Source organism: Pararge aegeria, chromosome 11 (assembly GCF_905163445.1).
Source record: "Pararge aegeria chromosome 11, ilParAegt1.1, whole genome shotgun sequence".
Classification (NCBI taxonomy): domain Eukaryota; kingdom Metazoa; phylum Arthropoda; class Insecta; order Lepidoptera; family Nymphalidae; genus Pararge; species Pararge aegeria.
In genome coordinates, this window is record NC_053190.1 from 3,757,233 (window position 1) to 3,770,068 (window position 12,836).

General features: G+C 36.4%; 1 protein-coding gene across 1 annotated transcript in view; it reads right to left on the reverse strand.

Annotated features, from left to right (window-relative positions):
- Positions 1–1,153: 1,153 nt before the first annotated feature.
- The window catches only part of LOC120627357 (ATP-binding cassette sub-family G member 1-like), a 50,877-nt gene continuing 39,194 nt past the window's right edge, over positions 1,154–12,836 (reverse strand). Inside the window, exons 4-11 of the mRNA XM_039895342.1 lie at positions 11,518–11,707; positions 10,121–10,266; positions 8,705–8,943; positions 7,590–7,828; positions 6,846–7,014; positions 6,326–6,582; positions 5,624–5,847; positions 1,154–3,600 (exon numbers count right to left, since the gene is read on the reverse strand). Coding sequence (XP_039751276.1) covers positions 3,408–3,600; positions 5,624–5,847; positions 6,326–6,582; positions 6,846–7,014; positions 7,590–7,828; positions 8,705–8,943; positions 10,121–10,266; positions 11,518–11,707 — 1,657 coding nt within the window. The 3' untranslated portion in view covers positions 1,154–3,407. The remainder of the gene's footprint in view (positions 3,601–5,623; positions 5,848–6,325; positions 6,583–6,845; positions 7,015–7,589; positions 7,829–8,704; positions 8,944–10,120; positions 10,267–11,517; positions 11,708–12,836) is intronic.

The window sequence follows — 12,836 nt, forward strand, 5'->3', positions numbered from 1 at the left end:
GAAAAACACCAATACAAATCGAATCTAATATTTTTCTTGACTGAAGTTTATATCTAAGCAAATATTTTACCTATACATGAAATTATATGAGAACACAAAATAAACTACTGACGCCTTTTTCAAAATAATTTTGGAGTTTTAAAAACATCGCACGCGCGCATTGTCGCCCACGAATAGATCTGAAACCGCTTATTTTATCTACTGTTTTATATATAATGAAAAAAAAATTAACTTGACTGTCCGTCAGATATCTTTATACTACTTAGAGTACTTATGTTTGAATGAGAAACGAAATGGTGATTTTGTTTTAGTGATATTCAATAATTTGGTGAATAAACAAAATTTGAATATACAGTTTTATTTGTTTTATGTCTGATATATTTCCCTTTGTTCCCCGTTGTTATGTATGTTTGTTTGTAAATATTCTTACGTAGACTTATATCGGTGCCTCGCACCACTTACGCATTTTAATAATCGTTGACTAAGCGTTATCCAAGCCTCAAAAGTGAGAAGGGCATTACTATCATTCATTTACTATGATAAGTCCCTATAGGGACGTATTATAGTAAATGAATATGACGGATGATGACGACATGATGTCAAAGTCAAAGTCAAAGTCAGTCAGTCTGGACAAGATGAGAAGCGGTGATAAGTGGTACGGACTTCGCTGCGCTTTCGTGGGGGCCGAGTTCGAATCCCAGCATGCACCTCAAAAACTAAGTTATGTTCGTTTTGAGCAATTAAATATGACTTGTTTCAACAAAGGTGAAGGTGAGGAAACCAGCATGTTCTCCATAATGTTCTCAAAGGCGTGTGGAGGGCACCACTACGGCCCAAACTCTTCCCATTGTAGTCGGTAATGGATTTATATTATGATTATGATGATGTTTTTTTTTCTATTTAAAAGTACCACTATAACGTCGCCCTTATTTGGCCGATTTTGATAAGAAAGAATACAATCTATGACCTAATATATATTGTCTGGTGGGAGGCTCTTAGCACTCTACCGACAAAGTCGTGCCGCCAAGCGATTCTGGTACGATGCCGCGTAGTATCTTAGGGTCGGGCTTATATAACTGCCATACCTCTAATAGGTTAGCCCGCTATATAGCCAGCTAGCTCTCAAGGGCTGACTGGTGGTAGAAAAAAAAAATTAAAGATTCAAAAATATTTATTTTATACCACTTATAAAACATACCAGTCTTAACACCATTTAGGATATTTACTTATTACTTATTGACCTAACTTAGAAAATTTAAATGAATTTATTAAAAATAGGCACACAAAATCTAATTAATAAAAGAATAATTCGATAAATTATAATAGTGCTAATTCGGTAGTATCTACACATCTAAACTAATTTAACAACTATAAAAGTGCCGCTTTCCATTTCCAAAGGTACTTTTTGAAAAAGGATTGCCTCTCGTACTCTTAGTTTTGTAAAACTCTAAATCTCTAAAGCAGGGGTTCCCAACCTTGTTAGGCCAGTGGCGCACTTACAAGTTAAGGAATTTGTCACGGCGCCCGCTCCCTAACCTAGCTAGTTATATTAGGCCCTAGTTAGTTAGACAGATAAGCGTAAAAATAAAACTAATAACGCCATTCCCCTACTAATATTCTAAACGTGAAAGTGTGGATGTTTGTTACTCAATCACGCAAAAACGGCTGAACGGATTTAGATGAAATTTAGTATGCATATAAACCTTGACATTGAAAAGAACAAAGGCTACATTTTATCCCGTTTCCTTAAGAAGTTCCCGAAGGAAAATTGAAAATTATGTACGAGCTAAGCCGCGAGCAGACAGCTTTGAAATTTGGTAATGGTACCCATACATGGCACCTGTATTTAAAATAAGACCCAACTCTGAAGTCCACGCAGCCTAAGTCGTAATTTAAAAAAAAGAATTAACAAGAATAAAACAACTCGAATAATGGGATGGCTGAGCTTGGTGATCCACAGATAACTTTCAAGGTGTGGGACAAGTGGTGACACCGCTGCACAAAGACTATAAAAAATATTTTTCTTGATTATTCCGTAGGAGCGCCTCGTGGTGCACCTCTGCACTTTCTATGGCTCCCTGGTGTTTCTAACCAACCCTTACTCTAAAGTATACTAAAATGACAGTTACGAAAAAGAAAGTAGTAACCTTAATATCCCTATCCCAAGATGGACACCAGTAATTTTAGACTTGTCACTTTAGTTAAGAGATGTATGTTCAACGAAATTAGCACCAAATACTACTTGTAGGATTTAAATTATCACTGGTGCTCACTTCAAACGGAGCTTTCTTTTGTACATTAGTCTCACAAAAGTTAATTAAAAAAATTACGTCACTAGTGTTCTATGAATAGTCTAATATAAATAATATCAAGTCCGATTTCTGAATATCCACAGTTTCGATAAAAAAAACACAAAACTTAATAATAAACATGACATAACGTCGGATTATGTATGAAGAGTTTTTCACGTTCTACATTTTCAAAGCAGTTGAAGTGTAAGGAAAAGCTGCATAAATAATCCAACATTACGCCATTTACTACTAGTTATTCGCATTAATATAGTTATTTCTAGGATTCCGTTATAAAATGGTAAAAAAGAATCCTTTCCGTGCGATGCAGTCCTTAGGTTACCGCTTTATATTTCTTTTATTGTGCGTTAGTGCAATTTGGCAAGTATTTCAATTTATTCACGTTTAAAATAAGCATAAAGCAAGGAATTTACAGTCTTTCTACGTTAAATAGTAGCACAATAATGTCATTCAAAATGTTTTCGCACTGCGGCCTGCTAATATTTTCGTACTATAAATATTCATCTGTATTGTAATTTACTGTTGTTTTCTTATTGATGTTAGCTCACTTTAGGCTGACAATGATGACGGTTTTATTATCTCCAAAACATCCACTTTACAATATTTATCTTGTTGCGGCTCCTCGTTATCAAAACTAGATGGCGCCACAAGATCCTACATTGCGCTATCAAATTTTACATAAATGAGGGCCATATACAGGTTTTACCTTTTGTTTACTACCACAATACACAAATTGCCGTCTAGTCCCAAAGTAAGCGTAAGCTAAGATAACAAATATAAAAATGAATATTTTTTGAACATAAATACTTATATTATACAAATAAACACACAGACACTGAAAAACAATCATGTTCATACCACAAACAGCTCCAAGTTGTGGAATCGAAACTTCGAAAGCAGGGCCGTCTCTTCTCATGGCGAATTTTCGCGCTCGCCCTATCTCCCGGTGACGCTTTTACAACTCTTAATGTGGTTATCAGCTACTGTCATATCGAAAAATGAAAAAATTTATGATCGAATATCGATCCCCGAGCACAACACCAGCTCGGAGGAATATTCCTACGGTCGAGCGCAACCACAGCTTGAGTACACTCTTCCCTACATGGTAAGACTCATTTTAGTCTTAATAAAGCTACCAATATATTTAATCGCACGGAAAGCGTAGTTGGGTGATAGCCTTTGTCGTATAAGGTAGTAGGCACCAAGGTTCATTGCGAACAGAATGGCGATCAACACTCCTAGGTCCACCCAGAAAGACACTCCTGACATACCCATGGTTTTGATGAAGTACCTGTAAGGAAAAAGTATTTATTTCTTATGAAAAAGTTCTTAAGAAGTTCTCAACAATTATTCATTTTAAGGTCAACATCTCCTGAGGATGCACCGGTTTCGGAGCGAAACGTGCGTAGAGGGTACATTGCCGAAGATCTGTTAGGTGTGGAGTATAAGGAATGAAGAAATTCTAAATTACACCATACAGATTCTCCTGCTTTTTGCGGAGTATAGCAAATTAAGCCTAATTTTCATAATAAATCATGGAATCCCGCTAAGTAACGCCTGCTTCTGTCCAATAGTATTTTTTTTAAATTTAATTTGCTCATCCTTACTATCCATACAAGTAATATAGATGTTTGTTTCATTCCTATGTCCTGGAGATAGACACAGGATAATATTTATCCTGGAAAGACAGCTGGGTATTTTAAAACATAGTTAACATTTGTGAGCATGGTTTTTTAACAACAACCTTTACTTATCTCGGAGTGCATAGAAACAGTTAGCATCCTGGATACAGCTATAGGATACCTATTATCCCGCGAAATGTTTACAAACCCAAAGAAAACACGTAAAAAGTTGCAGACAACAGCTAGTAATATTATAAATGCAGAAGTTTAAAGTAATATTATACGTGTGTTGTGTGTGTTTATTTGCTACCCACTTTTGGCTCAACCAATGCATCGATTTTTCTTAATCAGTACCTACGTTAGTTCTCGTCTGTTATCTCGCCTCGTGGTAAGATAATGATGTTTTGTAATGCTTGAGAATAATGTAGAACTCCAATAATTCAAAATATATAACATTAATCAAAATATACTTTATACCATATCTATCTGCGAAAAAGAATGTCGCTTATTGAAATAACCCATAAAGTAGCATTTTGCTTTAAATTTCAACATATTTAATGTAGGTGTATGTACACATTAAATTTCAATGCAGCAATTAAATCGTGTTTTCAATCGAAAAGTAGCACTGAGTTTATCACCCAAATCAGTAAAAGTCTCGGCGACCACAACCTCCGTTATTTTTGATACAATTAGTGACGGAATTTTTAATTAAAACTCCTTAACTGGGTTCTTTCCGAAACCGTTATTTATGCGGTACGTCCAAAACCCAGTAGACTACAGTTTATGGAATGAATTTAATTAGATTCTGATAAAGTGGTTTAAAAATCCGTTTAATATCATGTATCATCATCATCATCATATCAGCCCATTACCGGCACGAGTGTCCTCCCACAATGACAAGGGGGAAGGTTGTCCACCACGCTGAACTAGTGCGGATTGGTGGACTTCACACACCTTCGAGAATATTTTGGAGAACTCTCAGGTGTGCTGGTTTCCTCACGATGTTTCGCTTCACTTAAAACTTAGAAAAGTCAGAGGGGCTTGCAGGGATTTGAAGTCGATGTTTTTTATCCGATAATGTGCAACTGTTAACCTCAATAGGGAGTTAGGGTGAGTGCAACGGTGTTATGTGAGACTGGGATCTCGGCTTACGGTGACGTCGGGAAAATGCGATATTCGGTCAGTTTAATCTTAAAGTCGTGGATTAGACCCTCAGCCGGGTAGCGTAAGAAATAAAAGCGGCTGCGTCAGCGAAGACGCTGTTATGAATAAAGTTCGAGTATATCATTTGAAGGTTTGCTATATAAGGCCTCAGCGGAGTGAGGAAATTGGCGTATTCTAAATATTTCTTAAAGCCCGTAAACCCACATTGTCAATGTTGATCAGCGTGGTACGTCTAATCTCTTATTCCATCTGTGCTACAATAGACGCCTCACCTAGCAGTGTACATTAAAAATCTGGTGATGATGATGATGATGGAACCCTCGTAGCTTTAGTTTTAAGTTTACGAATGTGGTTATCGCCATCATCTCACTACCGTGTAATTCTTATGTACGCATCAAAAGTGCCACCTATGGGCCCTACTTGAATAAATATATTTTTGACTTTGACTTTGACTTTGATGATGATGATGATGATGACAATGATGATGATGAAGCTGACAGAAAAAAATATAGAAGAAAAATAACTTACCCAGGATTCTTATATTCGCAATAAACAACTTCACTTGGGCATATAAGGTCATCCCTTGGAGGGCCGTATACAGCCACCACGAGTCCCTCTAGGGCATATCTCATGAAGGAACAAGCTCTTGCTAGTCTCCAGATAATAGGGGGAGCTTCGTCACCACTGCCAATGCCGTATACTGCTAATAACATAAGTGGGACCGATACCACCGGGCCAACGAACATCGAGTTCTGAAATAGAGAAATATAAAGAAAGATATCTAGGGTTGTTTTGGGGAGGTGAAACAAGATTTTAAAAATGATGATGATATTAATAATTTATTAATAAAGATTAATTTTCACTATAGCAAAGTTTCGAAACTTGTTTTAGTTCAGAAACTTTGCTATAAAACAACAGTCAAAACATCAAACATATTTCTGCGTTATCTGTGTAACTATGTAACGATTCGATTGCCCTATAAACCTTAATAATTATTAAGGCTTCTATTAATAACAAACTGGACGGGTCATCCCTATATATATCCCTAAAGCACCGAATTTGACATATATAAAACATAGTGATTTCAGCAAATCTAGTTCTTGGACACAAGCATTTCTACGTGTCCATGGGATATAGATCTAGGAAACTTTACAATACCACGCTTTTTGATGATGCGGTTGAAAGATAAACCTTTTTATCATTGATTGCTCTCTTTGATGGAATACTTACCACAACACTCAACGTAGAAGAGATCAGCGTTCCCAAAGACTCAGATATCAGTGCAGTCAAAATGCATATAGTTATGAACATCATTATCCTTGGCAACTCCATAGGTTGTGCGGTTAGAGGGTACACTATCACCACGTACAGGAGACAGAAAAAGATGGTGGCTGGAGTACGAGAGATAACCAGAGCTGCGTAGTAGGGCTTTAAACCATACCATCGATTAAAGTATTCTCGCTTGACTAGTAGAACTTCGGATGGATCTGGAAATTTGGATTTGGAAACGCTCTATAAAGTGTATATCAAATATAACAAATCGCAAAGTAATCTTGAGATTAGGTTAAATATTTCAGTATCAAACAATTTACTCAAAAAAATTGCACTATTAAATATAATTTTAAATATAATTAATAATGCTATCACAAAAAATCCATCCGTCTCTCAGGCACATTAAGAAAATCAGCAACAATTAGTTAATTTTTTTCTAATTAAAACTAAATTCACGAACGATAAAATTTAAACTCACATGCTAATAATATAGGCATCATAGTGGTGTATAGCATAACAATGATGCAGGCATAACAGAAACCGAAGTTGAATAAAGTCTTGGAAGCGTCATAACCCATGCTACTGAACAGGGCACCTACTATTGCACCTAAAAACAAATGAAGGCAAACCCGCAACCAGAGGTATCCCTAAAAAAAAGAAGCTAGTTAGATATATAGCTAACAAAGAGCCAGAATTTACTTATAATCGCACTTTCTCAAAATGTCATAGATGTTAAGTGCAACTAAAATATAAAATCAGAAGTGGGATCATCGTTCAATAACCTCACGTTTTTTATTTACACACTATTATCACAGTATAATGAAAAGATACAATAGTTCAACTTAGTATCCTTATTGTGTGCTATGCTATGCATAAATATATCAATATTATTTTAATTAATCCCTCGATATTTCCCGATGTACTATAATTAGGATTTAGGGGAACTATCAAAAAAAACTTGAATTAAATGGGCTAACTAAGAGCGCCCAAATTACACTCTTCTCACATAATTATATTCTCTAAGTTTGCGCGAGTTGTCAAAAAGGGTGTGCTTTTCTCGAATGCACCATTATTAACCCATTACATAATCACTACAGGCACGGGATTCCTCTTAGAATGATTTCCAGGCCGTAGTCCATCACGCTGCCTATAGGTGAGTGAAGTACCTTTGAGAACAAATCACCCTAATTGAACGCAATCTTTTTATTACTTCTTCACTCACCCTATTTCTTACTGTCTGCAATAACATCCTCTTCAACAACACATGAAACTGCTGGCACGGCGTGCTCTCGTACTTATAATGATGTTTGTCCAAAACTCCCGTGTTTAGTTGCTCTATCTCCATTTCCTCATAAACGTCATGGACAGCATATTGCCTCCATTTTTGACTCCTTCCATTGTCCACAGCGGCTACCATGCAGTCTGTGTGCGAACCGTATTCACCACTTGATACTTCAATTACTGGAATAATTACAGCAAATGTTGTGAAAGTGTAGTTATAAATGTATTACGGCTAAGTAAGGTATTTGCGATAAACTTTCTATAGGTAGTAGATTCATGTCACGAAAATCCAAAAGAGAATGCTTTACAAGTTTGGCCGGTAAGATACTGGTTTAAGCTTCTTCTGAGCAATACATCCAAAATTCGCTCTTATTGACACGACTTTCTTAAACAATAATCATCTTGTATTCGTCTCTATTCTGCAGGCAAAATTTTAAATTTTTCAATTTCCTAACTCCGCGCTTGTTTGTTTGTTTTTAACAGAAAATCTAATATCAATAAGATTTTAAAGCGACCCGGAAACCGAACCTTGAACCTGTAATTACAGTGTAACATGCAAACCACTTGACGAAGATGGCGGTTAGTGTCTTACACTGATATCATTACCTAAGTGTCAGGGTCCGTTACCTTAGCTTACCAATTCGTCTTGGAGCAAAGTAAGACTAAGTTCTATATTTCTCCCTCAAACCAGGTCTGCACCCCAAGGAATCCATCACCCAGATAAGTTCAGAGGTTGGAAAGCGCACCCTGTGTGCCCAGTGCACCTTCGGCGATTAAAGGGCCATTTTAGAATGTCTCAGAGGAGGGTCTGCAACGGCAGGCACCGCTAACTGGATCGCGGATGTGTGCAAAAGCGTTCCCGTAGCCCAGCCACCAGGCGTCTGGTTGGAACACCGTGGGGTTCTTTAGTCGGTGGAAGTCCGACATAATCACCGTGCCACCCGTGGCGCGGTGGTATACATGAGGATTTCCCCATGAGAAAAGAAAAGGTCTGACCCAAAAAGACTTTAATTAGGCTGATGATCAAAATCACATCTATAATAGGAACATGCTTACCAAAGTCAGCAGGATTATAAGTTTTCGGGCAAGGCAATTGCAGTTCCTTGAGGAAGGGTATAACTCCAGCCGCCGTACCCTGGTATCCACATTTCCCCTCAGCAACAACATAAACGTGGTCGAAAACTGCGAAAAGACGCGCAGACGGAGTGTGCAAGGAGCAAACCACGGTACGACCCCCTCGGGCTACGCGTTTGAGTAGTGATACGCATGTTGATGATGCTACGTCGTCCAGGCCACTAGAAAATGAAGTCCTGGAAATCATTTCTAGACCCAAAAAACCTTCAAACAATGCAGCACTTCAAACTACATATTGTCGATTTTCGAAAGCTAGGAAAAGCCTAAAAAACTGTATCAATTTCGCAAGTTTTTGTTAGTGAATTAATAACTAGTACTTTAAGATAACTCCACTGGATGCTTTTTTCTAACTCTTGCTAATTTAAATGTTTCAGTACCATTTATTTAGTTAGAAATTAATTTTATTTCAAGAGTTCTTAATTTATCCTCTTATCATAATAAAGATCTATGAATTGCTAAGTTTAATACCTATTTATAATTATATTTCATGAGTAATAAAATTTATATTTAGGTAATTTGTATTTTCATCACCTCAATCATACGAGGGCGTAATTTTTCTTCTGTAAGGATTTATTTAAACGGAAGGTGTATCCAGATGGCAACAACTTTATTTGCAATTTATTTATTTATAGCACAATATTTAAATTAACAATTTTAAAATAATTACGTTAATGGCTGCTATTATGTACTAGCTTGTCGTTAGTAATTATAGCGGATATAATTTTCCTCTTGTTTTGTTATCACACAATATTATGTTGACGGGTTGTTTTCATTATGTATCATTACCTGCTGAAATAATTACTTGTGTAATGCAAAATAAATTGAAGAAACCAGACTACATTGTAACAATAAACACATTCTTTCTGCTCAGAGTTCACAGTTATTACAAATATATTTGAAATCCTTCTGTGATTTAATATTAATGACTTAATTGTCCCTTTTGTATTATAAAACAAAACAGATGTTGCCTAGAATAATCCTTCCAGAGGAAGTTCTCTTCCTTCCTGCGTAAAATTAGGCTCGTCTTTTCAATAGGGTAGTGTCATGTTTTTTTTTTTTTGTATTAGTAGAGAGGCAGAGAAGACACCGATTTTTTGCCAACTTTTAAGGAATTTGTTTATCCAGCCCTTGAATAACACTAAATTGTAGTTTAAATTATCCGGCTAAGTTTGTTGTGGGCTCTTAGACCAGGGCGCGTTTGGAGCCCTCATAGCTTTAGGTTTAAGTTGTCGAACGAAGTTACAATTATGTAAACATATATGCATGAACGCTTCAAAAGTGCCTGTGATAGGTCTACATGAATCGTCCGCTATTGTAACAAATTGATGGGAAACTCACGTAGTAGGTTCATCGAGAAAGATCACCGGTGGGTTGTTCAGAAGCTCCAGAGCAATCGACAGTCGTTTTCTCTCTCCCCCTGACAGGCGCTCACTCGTTGTGTTCCTAGCCTTGCCCAATCGAAGAAGTTCTATTATTTCCTCTACCTAAAAAAATATTATTATACTTAAAGTATCCTTCCTATAAACACAAACCACCACTTGGCTGCAATTACACCCACTATTTGTAGAATACAAGTGATGGTGATCGATATATAAACTTAGATCACGCGAATCCCTTCGTGCCAAATTTAAAGAAATAGGTATACTTACAGTAGCCTCGCAATATATTTATAATAAAATAATCTTTATTAAAAAAAACATAAGTAGTTATAAACAAAAAGGCGATATAAACAGTCGACTTACTAGAATAGGACATAAATTAGTGATATCTGCATATCGTCTGAGAAAAGTACAGAAATCCTTTGTGGGGATGGGTATATGCTTTTATAACATGATACCGAAGGTAATATTAGATCTACCTTTATCTAAGTTTAAACAATATATTAAAACACTTTTAACAAATCGTGGTTACTACACGATTGATGAATTCCTTAATAACAAGGCTGCTTGGAAGCAGGCCACTCCGCACTCATCTCTCACAAAACAGAAAAGTTCTAAAGATTGTTAAACTATAAAATAATGTTGGAAAAGAGAATCTGCTGAGTTTCTTGTCGGCTCTTCATCAGTGGAATCTACCTTCCGAACCGGTGGTAGAGTCATTACAAACAAACTGACTTGACGTTTCAAAAGTGCTTATAAACTAGGCCTACTTGAAATCAAAATTCATTATTTTGATTTTTTTGATGATATTACCTAAAGTGGAGCTCGCTATGATTTGCAGCAACCCTAAGTTAAAGGAGAAGAGAGAAAGCGACCGAGTAGAATGAAGGACGTTCAAGATCTTTGCAGCGTTTATTAGAAGCGAAGAAGCAAAATGCCTCGTTTCAAATAGAAACATTTGAAATTTCAACATCTCAAACTGGGAAAACAACCACAATTCAATTAAATAGGTTCTCTTACCCACTTTTTTTAAATGGTTATTTTAATAGCAGTCATAATCATGACGTTGAAATTAAGCATTATCTAAATCACTGATGGAGTGATATATTTACATCGTCAGCTTATTTTTGGCTAGACTGCACACAAATAACTAGGTAATAAAACCCATATTATTCCCTCGCCTTCAGCAACAATAATAGTGGTTTCAATTTAATCAGAAGAACATTTTTTTTTACTTTTCCTGGACCCTTCAAACTAGGATATCCCGTGTCTTGGGGGTCAGATTAGTAAAGGGTAAGCATCTCAGAATGGCTTGTTTTATGCACATGTTCTACAATCCATTATTTTTTCTCTTACAATAACAGTCTTCCTCCGTATGTCAATATCACTGCCCAGTTTCAGATCCGCCGCCATATTCATCGCCTCCTGCACCGTGATGAGAGGTTGGAGAAGATCGTCCTGCATGATGTAGCGTGACAGCTTTCTGAACATTTTCAGGTCTCTCGGTTGTCCATTTGTAGTTATAAGACCGGTTGCACCATTAACCCTTCAAAGAAAATAAAAACCTTCATCAGTTACACTTAGTATTAGAATTTTGCACTCGCAATTGTAAGGCCGCTTTTGACTATTAAAATCCTGTAACATAAGAGTAAAATCGAATTTATCGTTCTTGTTTTAAAGCTCATAATTCCCGCTTCAACGCTCTTGAAAAATTCGTTCAGCAGGCCATTTTGTATTCGTAACAGAGTTGTCAGGAAATTAGCTAGCCACTTTTGAAAGTTGTAACCAAATAACCTTTTAAATCTATATTTGTATTCAGTTTTGCACCTTAATATTAAGACTAAGTTAATTTTAACTATGTTGGCAGAAACAATTACAACAAATGATTCATGTTCATTTGATGTATAATAATGATCTGGGCGTTAATTGGTTGCACTTTTCCACAGTTGGTTACTAAATTTGGTGTCAACTGAGATACATAATAGCCCTACAGTAGTATAAAAAAGTACCGAACTGTAAAAGTACCGAAAATACTACTATTACCAAAATTACTTGACTCATCAGCATCATCATATCAACTTATGAACGTCCACTGCTGGACATTCATCGGTTTTATTGTATCTTCCTGCGACTCACTTCATATCATCTGTCGTCCTAGTTCAGGAGTCGGGTTACCGTAAATCTTCTACACATCTCCTCATTTCTGATTCGATCACTTGGGTATATCTAAATGATCAAAGTAACTTTGAGTCTGTAACTCGATTATGACTTTATAATTACGAGCTTTGATACAAATCTTAAGGTACTAAGACTACATGAGTAAATGCATCTGCTAATTAATAATGTACCTTCAAGTAAATGCAAAGTAGAAAACAAGTAGGTATATATTTTTTTGGTATTCCGCATCTATAAAACCACACTAGAATGCTAAATGGCCTAGAGATATAAGGAAACCTACACACTCAGCGACCATTTTCTGCCTTCGGTATTCGGTACCTTTGCTGTTAGTTGCCGACCGTTGGCGACTTGTCATTTACATACAAATAATTTATTCAACTGTTGCTGTCAAAATAAGCGTTTTGTTTGAAGACGACAGAGTGGCAACCAAGTTGGAAATTTTACTGAAATGGAGTTTACGCCAACGAGGAGCCAACGTATTCGGAGTTTGCAAGGTA